Source organism: Xenia sp. Carnegie-2017, unplaced genomic scaffold, assembly GCF_021976095.1.
Source record: "Xenia sp. Carnegie-2017 unplaced genomic scaffold, XeniaSp_v1 HiC_scaffold_19, whole genome shotgun sequence".
Taxonomy (NCBI): Eukaryota; Metazoa; Cnidaria; class Anthozoa; order Malacalcyonacea; family Xeniidae; genus Xenia; species Xenia sp. Carnegie-2017.
In genome coordinates this window covers 4,065,581-4,081,108 of record NW_025813481.1, presented here as the reverse complement: position 1 = coordinate 4,081,108, position 15,528 = coordinate 4,065,581, and the positions used below count along the sequence as shown (strand labels likewise).

At 35.0% G+C, this 15,528-nt stretch overlaps 3 protein-coding genes across 4 annotated transcripts; 1 reads left to right on the top strand and 2 right to left on the bottom strand.

Annotated features, from left to right (window-relative positions):
* Window positions 1-343: 343 nt before the first annotated feature.
* Window positions 344-2,111, bottom strand: LOC124438682 (homeobox protein Dlx2b-like). Its single transcript, XM_046988877.1, has 2 exons — window positions 1,742-2,111; window positions 344-1,014 (listed from the first exon to the last, which is right to left on the bottom strand). The coding sequence occupies exons 1-2, from the start codon at window positions 1,869-1,871 to the stop codon at window positions 419-421; spliced, it is 726 nt and encodes a 241-aa protein (XP_046844833.1). The 5' UTR covers window positions 1,872-2,111; the 3' UTR covers window positions 344-418.
* Window positions 2,112-6,115: 4,004 nt separating this feature from the next.
* Window positions 6,116-8,055, bottom strand: LOC124439256 (transcription factor LBX2-like). Its single transcript, XM_046989479.1, has 2 exons — window positions 7,564-8,055; window positions 6,116-7,187 (listed from the first exon to the last, which is right to left on the bottom strand). Exons 1-2 carry the CDS (start codon window positions 7,694-7,696, stop codon window positions 6,622-6,624), a joined length of 699 nt encoding a protein of 232 aa, XP_046845435.1. The 5' UTR covers window positions 7,697-8,055; the 3' UTR covers window positions 6,116-6,621.
* Window positions 8,056-13,137: 5,082 nt separating this feature from the next.
* On the top strand, window positions 13,138-15,394 carry LOC124439300 (T-cell leukemia homeobox protein 3-like). Of its 2 annotated transcripts, none has more exons than XM_046989524.1 (2): window positions 13,138-13,478; window positions 14,720-15,394. In XM_046989524.1, exons 1-2 carry the CDS (start codon window positions 13,346-13,348, stop codon window positions 15,136-15,138), a joined length of 552 nt encoding a protein of 183 aa, XP_046845480.1. In that variant the 5' UTR covers window positions 13,138-13,345; the 3' UTR covers window positions 15,139-15,394. The 2 variants fall into 2 exon arrangements, with proteins under 2 accessions (XP_046845480.1, XP_046845479.1); XM_046989523.1 differs by having other exon boundaries at window positions 13,138-13,484.
* The last annotated feature ends 134 nt before the right edge of the window (window positions 15,395-15,528 follow it).

Sequence of the window (15,528 nt, the reverse complement as noted above, 5' to 3'; positions counted from 1 at the left end):
CTATCTTCCTCCTCATACTATATAAGATCAACATCTACCTCACCTATCTTCCTCCTTATACTATATAAGATCAACATCTACCTCACCTATCTTTCTCCTTATGGTATATAAGGTCAATAACTACCCCACCTATCTTCCTCCTTATGCTATATAAGGTCAATAACTACCTCACCTATCTTCCTCCTCATGGTATATAAGATCAACAACTACCCAACCTATCTTTCTCCTCATACTACATAATGTCAACATCTACCTCACCTATCTTCCCCATCATACTATATAAGATCAACATATATCCTCCTCAAGAATGGCATTTTTATCATATAAATTTACAGCAATTAAATGAAAATTCAACCCATACAAATGTATTTATTTATATATAGTTATATTTACAGATACGTTAAACAAACGTTTAATACTACGCATATCGTGCTTGCTTTAGAGAAAAATCCATTGACTGATGTGAAAAAGGCAATCTAAGAATTGGATATCGATAATTTGTTGCAGATAATGGCAAAGTTTGTCCGTGGATCGATGTCATACGTGGAAATGATGACATCACTGGTGATGGTTTTACATGTTGATGTGCAAGAAGTGACGTCATAGATTTATATGACGTAAAAGATGACGGCGGCGTCACTAGGGGTAACGATGTCATATGTAAGGAATTTACAGGAAACGAAGTCATTTGAGGTGAGCTCAACGAAGTCGAGGGTAGATCACCTGAGTTTACCGAACCATCTCGCTTCCATTTTGTTCGTCGATTTTGAAACCATGTTTTGACTTGTTTACTATTGAGATTGAGAGCATGCGCAAGCGAGTCCCTCTCGGGAATGGTGAGATAATGATTGTCAAGAAATTTCTGCTCTAGATAATGCAGCTGCATACTTGAAAACACGGTTCTCCGTCGTCTCAGCTTTTGTATCCGTCGTTTACCAATCGTCTGGTTTATCGTCATTTCACAAGGAACTGTCTCGTCATCTCTTTCGAGTTTATCAATGTTTTTGTTTATATCTAATGAATAACGATATCAAACGATATAAAACACAGAGCACTCAGTCTTTGGCATACATCATTTTATAAAATAAGCGGGATTGTTTTTGATATCTCTAGCAAAACAATAAAATATGTTTACAGTACTTATATGCTTCACAAAACCTTCATGTCAATAAGCCCAACCAAACCGCATCGTTCCACCAGAAGGAAAATCATATCGTGAAATAGAAACCGACTGAATACAACCAATAATTAAAAAGAAAATAGACAGGACAAGATAACAGTTTTGTTGAGATAATAACTGCATCAAAAACTTACAAATCTCTAACGATACCAACGAGTGTTGTGTTACACAAAAGTAAAAGATATTATGCAGAAATTTTGAGACCTGAAAAGCCCTCTGTTTAAAGACTTTGACTGACTTAACCATACGTTTTCCAATTAGAAACACGTCCTTAACTCATTCATGAGAAAGCGGCTAAAGAAATACCCAGAAACCATAAGTTTTTTGGTTTATTTGAAAGGAGTGAAAAAGCCGACTGAATTGCTCACACTGATTGTGTTGCTGCACGGTTATTTTAGTGTTATATCAGAGAAAGATTTGTCCCTCTTATCTTTCTGAAAGACGCAATGATGCTTTAAACGTGCAGATCGTCGATTGAAGGACAGAATGAAACATAAGGTTTGACCGCTAAAACTGGGTTCGTGATGAAATCATTAAATACAGCAAGAAAATTCGGCTTACCAACACCACATTCAGAATCTTCGTATATTGCCTCATCAAAAATAACACGACTGTGGGAATTTGTGTCGAGAGAATTTTCACTTTCTATTTTAGGCTGAATTCCCAGCAAGGCCTCGATAGTAAACGACATCGTCTCAATCTTTTTTCTCCTTATGAAGATAAGAGTAAATTGTGTGCACTTTCACGAGCTTCGTAAAAATGTGTTACACAACCTATGCACATATGATATGTAGACTTGCTTGTATGACTGATCTTTGCTGCAAAGTTCCCAAGTTCGGATAGCATTGAGTGTTTTTTATCTCAATATCTTCCACAGGAATACAGCTAGGTCTTCTTCGTTCCACTCAGCGTGTAACGTCGCATTCATTAGATCTTCACACGGCAAGTCAAAATTCGAAAAACTGTGAAAAAACGCCGCTGTGGGTGTTGTCGATAACTTTACACAGTCGAACTCACTGTGATAATCGACTACCCCCAAGATTACGATGTAATCTACACCGAAATCCTGGTATGCAATGGTAAAGTCGCATCCTTTGTATAACATAAATCGCCGACACGGGTATAAAACATAATTGACAACAAACGCATACATTTTGCTATATAAACATCCACTTGATGGGAATTTAACCACAACTCTAATCCTGATAGTTCGCGTTGCTTTAATTTGATAGAAGCAACGCACATCGTTTGCAAAAATCGAGATGAATCACGTGTTTTACACGTAGTGAAGAGAAAGCGATTGTTTTTTCTGGCTTGTTCCAATATAAGGGGTTCCATATATCATTTGGAGAAACAAAATACACATATCTTGCTTGTCGGATGAGACTCATAAACGGATTTATTCAGAGTTCATGTCGTTCATTAATTGAATAGAAGAGAATTTGGAAAGCGTTAAACAGCAGTCTGTTTTACCATCATAGACAACTGTGAGAAATGAATGTTTTTAATTTAATACATCCATGGGTTTGCCGTCTGCCATGTTGGAACACTTTTCCATGTTGGAAAGTTGGTATTTTATAATCAACCAAGCAAGAATGCCCAACGCTTTCTACCTTTTTTTTCAGCGAGTTTTCGAAAAAACCAAAGTCAGTATAATATAAGTTGTATCATCATGTTAAACAAATCAAATCGTTGATTAAACACCTAAATAAGAGTCATCTAATTTTAAGAATAGTTTGAAATAATTGAACGAATAAAAGTGTGGATTAGCCCCATAAAGTTGATTGGTTATGAGCACGCGCACAAAAATATTTTTCACCATCATTTCGTGTCTTTTTTTACTCTAATCCGTCGTACTGAATGAATAATTAGCACGACATTATTAATCTATCTTTCTTCTTTAATAACAACTCTCTTTTTGATTCTTAACGAACTTTAACAGACTCTGCTATTTACCGATAAAATTTGACATAAGTTTATTTATAGCCAATACACCCAGCGCGCAAGGTGAAGGATTTTAAAGGTCATACTTAAATTTGCATAAAGCACGTTCAGATTACCAAGTAAGGCAACATTAATAGCAAAATAAGTGTATGGAGGCAAGAATCAGCACACATGCTTGGATGTATTCATCTGAAGCACAATTGAGCATGTGTTTTGACCAGTACATTTTATCCTACAGTTCAAATAGTTGGGTGTGTTTGAATAAAGAGTGTTTAAACATGTTTGCAATATGACTTGCCTCTTTCGGCAAAATCGTATAAAAATTACAGAAACCCGAACAAATGAAAGTATCAAAATAGGACTACTTCGGTTAAAAAAGCATTAACATAATCACATATCAGAGAACCTTTACTGACAATCTACCAGGTGAGTTTCACCGCTTAATGATTTCTTTTGGGTGTTCTTACTTGGGTAGGTATTTTTTAAACGTAGAAATTTCAAGAACAATCGCAGTAATTAATTTCCATTTTCAATCACAAATTGCCAGTTTAACCCCCATCGTTTGCGCAGAAAGCAAAGCTAGAAGTAGTTAAACGCCCACTATTTACTTCTTCATTTAGGGACAGTATAAATTACTCAGTAGAGCTTTCGTCGTGAAGAGAAAATTGAATTTTACAAATTCTTAGTCGCACAAACAAAATCAATTACATTTCGCGATACAGGCCGGACTGTGTAAGACAATGTTCGATTTTTAGGGAATGAGATCAGAGAAGCTTTCTCAAATCTTTCTCAAAAAAAAAGACTTTGTTTTGTGCATAAGTAAATGCTACAACAAAGTATCGTGCTACAAAAAAGAATTTGTTTTTCAAAATGATAAATCATTCTGAATAACGGATACCGAACACTAACCAGAAACAGAAAAAAGACTTTTTGTGAGAACTGCGATCCTTGCTATGTGTCTACTGATATGAACAATGCTAAATATTCATCGTTGACAGTTTACAAACGCCATCGGAAACAGTGCTTTAATTTCATTACAACGAAATGTCTTGTAACAGGCACGCTGTGCATAGCTACGAGACACCCTGCGGGCGCAAGAATGAATCGGTTCCGGAGACAAAGTATTCGAGCATTTAGAAAACGGCGCGTCACGCTGATAAACTAAATTGCAAGTCAACATGTCCTTCATATAGCGCAATTTATTTAAATACAGTAGCCGAGGGTAATTATACGAAGGGAAATAGCGTACTTTATGTATATATATAAAACTATGTGCTTCTAGTGTATGTGAATTACGATGTTTTAGTGAATCCAGCTTTTCCAAAAACTATTTATCCAATTACAACACGTCGTATGGGCAAGCGCAGTTGTTATAATCCTATTTGTTTTTGCCAGCAGTATTCCATACAAGCAACATGTAAAAAAGTGGTATTTACAATTTATATACATAACACATGTTAACTTACGACAAACAAATAGCATGTAAAAGCACAGATGTAATCAAATTTATAAGAACGTCTTTATTTATCGTACTTATAGCAATATGCTTCGCAGTCTTAGCATAGACGAGATTTAAACCGCAATTTCCTAGTGTATTTAAAAAATAGCTCGTACTCACTCGCTCGTTTTAAAATTAAAAACTATCCACCCTATTCCCTAAACATAACATATCGGATCATTTGAAAACCAAAGAAGCAAACATGTTTGGGAAAAGATGAAAAAACTGAATAGTAGACAAGCGAAAAACAAAACATAAAATAATGCGCATGCTCAAAGGATGCCTAAAAATAAACACGCAACGACGATGACCCACTCATAGAAAAGCGATGATGATATTGTATAGAGTGGTTGGATACAAAACCTTCCTTACACAAAGACGCCGCTAAAAAGGATTAAGACGAGTCACGACTGGGGGTCTATTTAGTCTTCGCTGTTTTTCAAATGACTTATTTACACTATGCATAGACAATAAAGTGGATTTTCATTCACAAACCTCCAGGGTTTCATTTCGTTTTGGAAATCAGCTTAGACAAACGCTGCGTAAATAAACTTGTCACTTAAAAAACATTTACTATAAACGCAGTAAGTCTAACGCAAAATATACACGTATGCATAGAGGCATTTTTTTGTCATCGCGATTGACTTGTATTTCAAGCATAAATCGACACACAAAAAATAACCATGAAATTTTGCGCATGATCGTATGTTGTAGTTTAGTGCTTACTTGGGTACCCTCTCAGTACTACATTACCCTTTCAGTACCTCTAATGTACTTAAGTATATAAGCTGTAAACATGTGCAGATGCTTAATGAAGGTTACCCTAAAGGTTACTCTGAGCAAGGTTGCCGAATGACCGATGTCTAAAAGGAGATTACGACATCAAAAAAACACAGTAAAAAATTTTAACGAAATACAGTGTGCAATCAATGAACGAGAAGCTTGTCATAATGACATAAAAAATTGATATAATTTAGCTTTGCGTGACTAGTCCAAAGATGTGAGCAATATAATTCCTGCGATTACGTAGTTTAAAAAGCAGTAGGATCCGGAGTTTCAACTAACTTTAGCGACTTAATGAAATGAGGTTATTACACTTTAAAGTATTTTTATTTTTATATTTTCAGTAGTACCTGGAAATAGTTGCAACGTAATTGGTTTATAGCTTAGTTTATTCTACGGACGTTTCATCATCACGCTGAATTTATGCTAACTTGTTTGTAAAAGATGTATGTGACATCAACCTTCCTAAACGTTGGTATGTTGCACAACCATCCATAACATTCCCAAGATGCACATGGAGAATAAAAAAATGCGATGGAAGATTTTCGGCAAAAGAACTCCTTTTTAAAAGGTAAACATCGCATCAAAAAAATATCATTGCTCAGGAGCATGGCTGTACGATATCACTGAGTTTCACAGACACTCTTGAGCTGATTGATCCACATCGAGAAGGAAGGCAAACTGTCTTTATTCAAAGTGGATACACCAGCTGAAGGAAAACTGTCTTTATTCAAAGTGGATACACCAGCTGAGTGAAAACTGGAATTCTGTGACTATATGTAGTTTTACATGTGGAATAAGAATGTAATCTCGATGGTAAATATAAACTTGTTTCTACAAGTCCACAATTTCCCGGGATAAAAAGAAAATATTTGTATACATATATTTCCATAGATCGTTTACATTCTATCTAAGTGGTTTTAACTTGGATTATTTCCGCTACAAAGAAACGCATATTTTAAAATTGTTTATTCACTTCACACATGTTAATGCGCAAGTAATGCTTGATAACAGCAACGTTTCAATGTTCTCTCATTGTAAAACTAAAAAAAAAACTGCCTACAACATACAAACTTTCAACTCATTTGACCTTTAAGCACACACAAAAGCCATTGAACTGAACATCAAGACTTTTTCTTTTCATATAAAGTGATTGTCGTTCTTTGTTTTGCATCCCAGCCAAAAGTAGAGGTTTTCGATGAATAATTCATGTGAATCAACGATGATTTATGGACATATTTTGCCGCTGGATTAAAAGATTGCTGGCAATACGGGTAGATTTGTAGTAACAATGAGATATGGAAATATGATTATCTGGTCGGTTTGAAATTGTATGACTCCGTAATCTGCTTTCATCATTTTTCCCACTAATGTTGAAAGTGTTTGAAAGTTTCAGTGAACCTGGAGAATGCGCTGCTTCTCCAACAAAATTCACATTCAGCTTCTCAGAGGGCGCGGATTCTTGTGCTTCTACGGAACCATGGTCAAATTCCTTATTTCTTTTCATTTTTGTCCTTCGATTTTGATACCAGGTCTTCACCTGACCGCTACCAATGTTCAGAATACTTCCGATGAAATTTCTCTCCTGGCTCGTTGGATAGGCTTTCTTTTGAAAAAACTGCTCCAGGAAATACAGTTGAATGTTGGAAAAAGCGGTGCGCTTTCGTCGCGGTTTCATGGACTTTCTCGTCGTTACAGGAACTGTCGTTAAGTCTTTCTCGGAAACGCCACTCATTTCATTTGAATTTTGCATAGCAACGGAGTTTTTGCTTATGTCATCCGCTAAAGAAGAAACCGTACATTATGAACAAGTGACGGTCAAAGCTTTCATTCACTTTGGAAGGAAATCCTCGGACGAGAGAACGCAATGTGAAATATCAAAATAAACCATTACCAAAACACAATAGTTTTCACAAACAATAAACAGTTAAAAGTTGCATTTTTTTACATTTACGTAAATGTGCACATGTTGTATTGTAGAAAGTATATAATCATGGCTAAAAGACTAACTTACTAAACTTTTAACGCATGTGCACATGTTGTATTGTATAAACTATAGGTAATCATGGCCAAAAGACTAACTTACTAATCTTTTAACGCATGTGCACATGTTGTATTGTATAAACTATAGATAATCATGGCTAAAAGACTAACTAACCTTTTAACGCACAAAAGCCAACATTCGGTGACTCCAAAAGCTTTCTTCTCAATCCATTTGCATTCCTTTCGTAGAGGCAGTTCTTTTTCCTTGGCATGTCAAGCAGTGCTTCGATGCTGAAGTCGGTGGCCATTTTTGTCAGAACTAGACTAAAGTACTAGCCAATAACAGTTAACTTCTATAATTTCGAGAAGATCTTTTATTTGTCTCAATTTTGTTACCAGTGTTTCAATTACAGGCTAAAATTGAAAACACAAACGATTCAGACTGTCGTGTCGCGGTACAAGTTTTAGAAAACTACCGGTGATTCTTGCGTCTTTTGCAGAATATGGACGCACGAAGCAATTTCTCTCTATCAATATACGTTTCGTGACGGTAGAAAGTAACAAATAACAAATTCTTCTGGAAAAGCTCTTATTTTTATGAAGACAACTTGTAGTTTTAGTATAGTTTTATCCTAATTAAGCACAAAGAATAACAGTGTTTTATTTGCTTCCCCAGTGCGATATTACGTCAATAACGCTGAAGTTAAACATTAAAGTCAAGTGGATCAACCAATTACCATAGAAATCACCACAAATTATGTATTTTAGCCGTAAATTTAGTAACCGCAAGCTTGAAAAATCTTCGAGAATGTTTTCGAAGCGGTAACCTTTGTTTCTCAGTTCTTCTATGAACCAGTACAATGAGTGGAACCATTGTAGTTCGCGACTTTTTGCTTAACTTATGCCTTTTTCTAGAGCATCTATCACGTGGCTAGGTCTTGCATTCAAGGCACGTGTTTCAAACTGGCTGTTACAGCAAAGGATACTTTGTATACATTGAGTGATTACGAGAGATTATGCACGTTTGAATTGTGCAAGGGTAAGTAAGCTCAAACGTATAAGTTCATTATAAAACTCAACGGTCATCCTGGTCACATGCATGAAACTCGGAAACACTAATTTGTTCTTAAAATATGAAACACGTCACATGTTTGCAGTCAAGGTGTTTTGCTTTTAAGACCATAACATTAATCCAAGGACTTCATTTTTGAATGTTACAACATTCCATGATGAGAATTGATGATTACAATGACGACGGATGACAAAATAATTGTTATCCAATGTCCTGTTTTTGATAGAGTGCATTATATTTTAACCAAATCTATTACATGGGCTTTGATTCGAGATTTGGAATTCTCATTGACGATTATTCCAGAAATTCTTCGATGTTAGTTGGACTTTGAATACTCACTGAAGATCATTCTAGAAATTCTTCAACTACAGTCGGAATTTGACTGAAAACGTTGCAAAATAATGTTGACATTGTAAAGAGCATGTTCAACTTCGTTTGTCACAAACTTTAAAAACATTGAAGGGAATCATTGGTAAAAAACAAGTCCAGAAGATGTCGACGGACGTCAAAAAACCATTAGTTAACACCCAAAAATGTCCCAAGTGTAGCTTTTTCTCAATTTTATTAACTTCCTTGTCAACAAACCGTATACCACAGGAGAGGGAAATTATTGCTGATGGGTTTACAACTCTCAATCCTAGGTTAATATCATTTGTCAACTCGTAAGGATAACCTAAAAGATATGGATGGCAACAAATCATTTACCAAAATGTTGCCAAAATATACAATAAATTTCAAATGGTTATTTTTCCATCATGATGACTCGTGAATAACTTCACAAAGAATGATTTTCCTTGCCGTGTGCCTGGATACACCCGATGAGCATTTATTGCTCACAAAAAGATAGTAGCGTTTCGTGGTCTTTTTTAAGGGGGATAATGACTAATCTCAGAGTGGTCAAGTCGTTAGGCTCTTTCTCCGGAGAGATCAATTCCTGCCAACATTTTTATAGCTCTAGTAAAAACCCTCAGAATCAACGCTATATTTAAAACAGGGCAAGATCGTGTGGTTCTTTGGTTTTCCCTCTCTGGGAACGTTGTCAAGATGTGAGAGGCTTAAAAAATGCCCAATATACACGGCAATGGTGAAAAATTATGGTGAAATATGCGTAGAATAAAAAGTAGCTTCAGTCGTCTAGCACCATAACATTAAAATTGTTCAACTCACACGTAATTGATAAAAAATATCACATGAAAGTATCAATTTTATATAATTAAGTAGTTTAACAAAGGTAATTTAGTTAATCCAGAAACAATCAAAGTTTCATTATTATCATTAATCATTTGGATTGGCGTCTGTGCCAAGAAAACAGATTTTGAAGCATTTCAAAGAATATAGTACGTTAAATACACCAGTTTTTTTGTACAAAGAACACGAACACGACATAAACACAAGACATTCTTCTGAAAGATGACAATCAAAGACAGAACTTTTTCTACCCAATATCTTAGCTAAAAAAGACTACAAAAACTAGCATGACTTAATGAACTATTGAACATAAAATTCAGCGAACGAATTTTTTTTATGTCCCAAAATTTTTATGAGCACAAATAGCTATATATGACAAATATATGCACACAATCATGATTCATAGGCTCGTTTGAATGGCGGCAGTATTTACAAGGAGATCTCGTTGCCCGTGTGTCATTAATCCCCTAATCCCCAACATTTCTTTAGGGTTGGTGTAGCAATTCTATTAAACGATGATATTTCCTGTATGAAGACAATGTATGGAGGAATTAATATGATTACCATTACCGACAAATGGTTTAAAAATATTGATCCAAAATATTTCCTCGGATAAGCTACGATTTTTAAAAGGAAATGCTGTTAACCAAGTTAAGCAAACCACGAAAGATTGCACGATGTAAAACACATTGTTATGTAATGGAAATAATTGCAACTGATGATTATAAAGTAAGTTCGTTAAAATGAACATAAATCTATTTGTTGATTAAAGTGGATCATGCAGCAATTTTGAAGTGTTTTCAAACACAATACTGTATTTGATATATTTAAACTTGTTTGCATATAAGTTTACTTTGGGAGGTAGGGACGCGCGGCCTTGGCATTCGGTCCAAGTCTCCACGCTCCTTCCTGCACGAACATGTACATGTTACGTGTAAGTAAAAAACAAAAAAATACGCGAAAAATATCTCGTTAATTCACTGGAATGTTTGAAAACATCACACTTCAATAGCATTGCGAACAAAGTCCCATTTAAAAGATGTTACAACTGTACCCCAACAATAAGGTATAAACAAAAAAGTTCGACCTATCGATCACTTCCACTGCCTTTAATATCAAAGCCTTTCCTGGCCCACTTGTGATAATTAATTTCCAAATCATTTTTTCGGTAGTCACATTAGCGCTCTTGAGTAGTTGAAAGAAATTCAAAGCTAATTCAAGCTATCCACGTGACTTTATACTCATCATAACCAGCTTATATACATATATGTACAATTTTGGATAAGTGGTGTTGTGAGATGTAAGTACAATGGTATATAAGTGGACACAAAAAGAATCTTGCTCATATTCATAGCCTTTTTTGAAAATCATGCAACATATGAAGTTTTTTTATAATAAAAATCAAATCGAGCGTGTATAATATAGTAAATACGCCATTCATAAGAAGTAAATGACTTTCCTTTCCAAAAATATTTTGAAAAACGATTTGAGTTGAAGACAAAAAAAGGCCGACGACGTATTTAACTCCATGTGACTAAGTATTATAGAAAACGTGTTACTGCTGAACAATTAAAAGCTGCTTCTCAACTTTAGCAGGAATTGTTTAGATTATAAACCTAAGTATTATAACTTACGTCAAAGTGTCGTGTTTACGGCTATTTATCGGTAAATCAGTAAAAATAATCGGGGAATTAAATATATTTAAAGTACTAATGTATATACAAAAAAAGGATAAGCTAAATAAGAGGTCAAAAATCAAAGAAAACAGATGAAAAGTTGGTCACAAATACATCTACACATTTATGCATGTCCAGAAATGGAATTACGTTTGATGAAATTATCTCGCTCGTCCATGGAGGCAAAAAGTCATATTTATTCATGGGAAACGTGTACATTGGGTATACATTACATGTTTGTTGAATTGTCAACATATCGTTGATCAATGACCAGAGGCGACGATTCATGTTAGCATGCTAGGTGTGATTTACCTTAAAAAAGTGTTATAATTCATGTATGTACAGCGGTCCATGGGGTATTGAGCATAGGAAATATTTGATGAAGATAAGCAGCTTCGTCGCTTATGTCTGAACTGCTTGAAAACAAAATTTCTTGTGACTATTTATGGTAGATGAAAGAAGGCCGCCTCTTGGCATGTTCCAGTATTAAAGGAGTAATTATATGATAGCAAAATTCCAACAAGCCATTTCACAGATTACAGGCCAAATTATGAAAAACGATACTCTCCATTATTCAACGTTACATACCGTATAGCAAATAATGAAACAAATGTCCTTTAACATTAGCTGACGAACGATTGTTTATGAGATAAATAGTACATGTTCGCTAAACGCTGATTGCAACTATTTTCATAAGATGGAGTCCACTCATAATCTTACCACAAAATTCCTAGATTAATATCCAGAGAGGGGAAGGGATAATGTCATAGGCTAAACATCGTATTTATCGATAAAATTGCCACCTAAAGTTAGCATATTGTGCAGGGTGTATAAATAATACAAGGATATGAACTTCGTAATACAAAAATACAGCTAATGACTTGCATATAGATCAATCATAATACACATGACAAAATGACGATGACCACGCAAACATGTAAGTGATTTTTCCATGTATGAAGCATTGAAAAAGACATTAAGATACAACAACACTTTCTATAATCTCCGTGCATGGCGACATGATTACAGACCGTTAAAAAATACTTTAATTTCTTAGAGTTTAAATTACAACAAATGTAAAAAAAACTGGTTTAAAAACGCTAGCGTTTTCATGTTGCCTAAAAATCAGAGTAAAGTTCTTTTAAAAGTTTTGATGACGACAATGCACAAAGACCATAAATACAAAGGACGCTTCTTTTCTTTCAAATCTGAATGACGAATTTTTTTCCGCTAGCCCTCAATAGCCCAACGATTGTGAACCCCCGTGACCAAACTTAACCATGTTGGTTTGGTTAAAAGTGAAGAAACATTACATTCTTCATTTTCAACAGAGTAAACGCTCACTGAAAAATGTTGTACAGAGCAAAGGTAGAGAGAAAAACTAGAGAAAAGGTAACATCTCCAAATTCAACCCCAATGCTTATTGCCAGTTATTTTGTCAGAAATAACTCAGTATGTTGACAGTGTTTTCAACAATGCTTATTGCCTCTCGTCAGTAACCTCAAGATCAAGCAAAAGTAAGCAACAAAAAGCTGCACAAAATATCTCAATAAAGTGGATCGACGTCCTCAGTCACCATTGGAAACACTGCGGCAGTTGATCCAGAATTTTCTTAGAAAAAGTCCGTTACTTATTGTATATTGCACTTTTTAAAATTATTGCAGTCTTTATTCGTCCCCCTTTTAGAATCCAGACCTTTTTTCTTCGCTGTGTGCAACCCATTCCCAGTGTGCAACACTACTGAAACGCAACGGTTCAATGTCTATTGATAAGCAATGCACGATCACAGTATGTGCTTATCGTGAGGGATAACGTCACAAGTACATGCTTTCGTAATTGGATTTATCACAAAGAAGTCGCAATCAGTTTAAAACTATACAGATCTTCAGGCTCTATCTACATTCGCTGTGAGAAGATACAATTGCCTCCGTGCATAATTTCTCATTGACAGAAACGCTGCCCTTGTCAATATTTTCACTCTTCGTTTCAAGTTCAGTAAAAATCAACATATACATCGTAAAATGTCTTATACAAATTTCTCGATAGCGGTTCTTATGGGAGAAATTGACAAAAAGCCAGAAGAAAGATCCTTTACAACCAACAACAGAAGATCACTGAAAATCAAAGATAACAAACTCGCCCTTCATACAGAAGGTAAAGGTAAATTCCCTTATGTTGACGATCGTCATAAGGGAAAAATCACAGTGTTATTACCAAGGTTTGATAGTGTGAACAGTGCAGTACATATATATATCGCTAACTGTACAGCAGCATTAACGTAACGTTAATACCAACAAGCTTTAATGCATCTGTACTAATTGAATAGTACAATTGGCAAATGATTTGAAAACAATTTCAGCCTCGCTATGCTACAGATTTCACAGAATCCACTCGCACTTATTTGCATGCATGTGTGTAATTTTCGCCATAAGTCAAATAAAATTTTACACATAAACGGAGTGTTCGAAGCTGAATCAAATTATATATACTTCTCATAATGTACTATATGGTCGCTATAAAATATATCTGTTAAATACTTTGTAGAAAAGATAAAAAGTGCTTGCTATCAAGCAGAATCTAGCTTTATAGTTGCGGAATGTTGTAAAAATACCCAGCAAAGAATATGTTTCTAAAATAGCTTACAAAACACGAAAAAATCCGCATTATTGAGAATTATCCTCTCGACATTGTACAAGCAAAAATACATTTCAGTCATCAGCTAAACATGCTGTACAATAAATATTTTGCTCGGCAATCGCAATGCTTTCATAATGATCGTAAACATAGACTAAAATAAGTCTTAAATCAATAAAGTCAACCAAACTCTTTTACACAGATCATTTTTGAAAAGTTTATAAGTAAGCATAGCAAAAGTAACTATCGGAAATATGCAAAACGTGAATGATGTTGATGTCCTCAACATGAGCAACTGATCAATAATTAACCTCTACTGACATTAAACTGACAAATTATTTAGTATTAAAGAGCAAAACAAAAATCCCGATATAGCTGGTCCCAGTTGATATTGCTATAAAAACATTACAAAAGTTTTGAGTTTTCCTTTATCGTTTCATCTTATATTTTAACGTTTCATCTTATATTCTAACGTTTCATCTTATATTTTAACGTTTCATCTTATATTTTAACGTTTCATCTTATATTTTAACGTTTCAACGGGTAAGCAGTTAAATGCATTTTCAAATCAAAGACCATTGGACACTTGACTCTGAAGATGACTACCGCTAAGGTTGTCGAAACGTCATTCAACATCAACAACAACAGTCCTTCTCAGGACTATACCAACCTGGACGATCTACATTTACAAACATTTTACGATACTCCCGGCTTCAAACCATTTACCATTGTATTTATTGATAAAATGCTTTTTTTTAAAGAAGTCTTGACTTCAAATGCACGTGTAGCAGCGAAAGACAACGATGGCCTTCGCGGAAAACGTGACATAGACGACGAGTGCATGGAGTCAACACAACGGAAACGTACGAGTTTTTCCCGCCTTCAACAACGTATGCTAGAGGCTAGATTTCAACGGTCCCCTTATCTCACCATCCAGGAGCGCAACACCTTGGCGAACTTCTTGGAGTTGAATTCGAGACAAGTTAAGGTTTGGTTTCAGAACAGAAGAAATAAATGGAAGCGAGAGAATCGTGGTCAGCTTTTGCTTCAACCTTCAATGGAAATGTTTCAATACGCTAGCAAGACAACGACATCGCCACCATATTTGATAGACAATTATTTTTCTTGTGCTTCCATTCAGAATCCATTTACGCATCTCTATTACAACAATCATGAATAGAAAATTACTCAAAGCCACAGTGAGATGAATTGGGATCTTCATTGACCAATTTTCAATTATACTCCAACATGATTTTCTCAGGTGCGGGTTTATTTGTGCCTCTCTTTTAGTTATAAAATCTTCTCATTGTCCAACAAGCTTATTGAACTTATTTTAGGAGCCGTGTTATCAACAAACATTCATTGTCTAGTTTGTAAAATATGAAATAAAAGTGAGCATTTTCATGTGAGAAATTAAAAGGCAACATGAATGACAATGATTCTAAAAGTTTCTCATAAATAATTATAAAAACGCTGCAACCTTAGTATAGCTGGATGAATGTGTGAAATCAGAACTATATTTAAGAAGAACCACATCAATAATACCTAATGTTCAATGGTACCATCCTAA

What these genes read in the sequence shown, in the direction of transcription:
- LOC124439300 (XM_046989523.1), top strand. Translation starts at nt 13,346, where the DNA reads ATGTCTTATACAAATTTCTCGATAGCGGTTCTTATGGGAGAAATTGAC. An exon ending in CCTTCATACAGAAGGTAAAG is followed by an intron (nt 13,485 to 14,719) that starts GTAAATTCCCTT and finishes TTTTTTTTAAAG; the next exon opens with AAGTCTTGACTTCAAATGCA.
- LOC124439256 (XM_046989479.1), bottom strand. Translation starts at nt 7,696, where the DNA reads ATGGCCACCGACTTCAGCATCGAAGCACTGCTTGACATGCCAAGGAAA. An exon ending in TGGCTTTTGTGCGTTAAAAG is followed by an intron (nt 7,188 to 7,563) that starts GTTAGTTAGTCT and finishes TTTCTTCTTTAG; the next exon opens with CGGATGACATAAGCAAAAAC.
- LOC124438682 (XM_046988877.1), bottom strand. Translation starts at nt 1,871, where the DNA reads ATGTCGTTTACTATCGAGGCCTTGCTGGGAATTCAGCCTAAAATAGAA. An exon ending in AGATTCTGAATGTGGTGTTG is followed by an intron (nt 1,015 to 1,741) that starts GTAAGCCGAATT and finishes GTTATTCATTAG; the next exon opens with ATATAAACAAAAACATTGAT.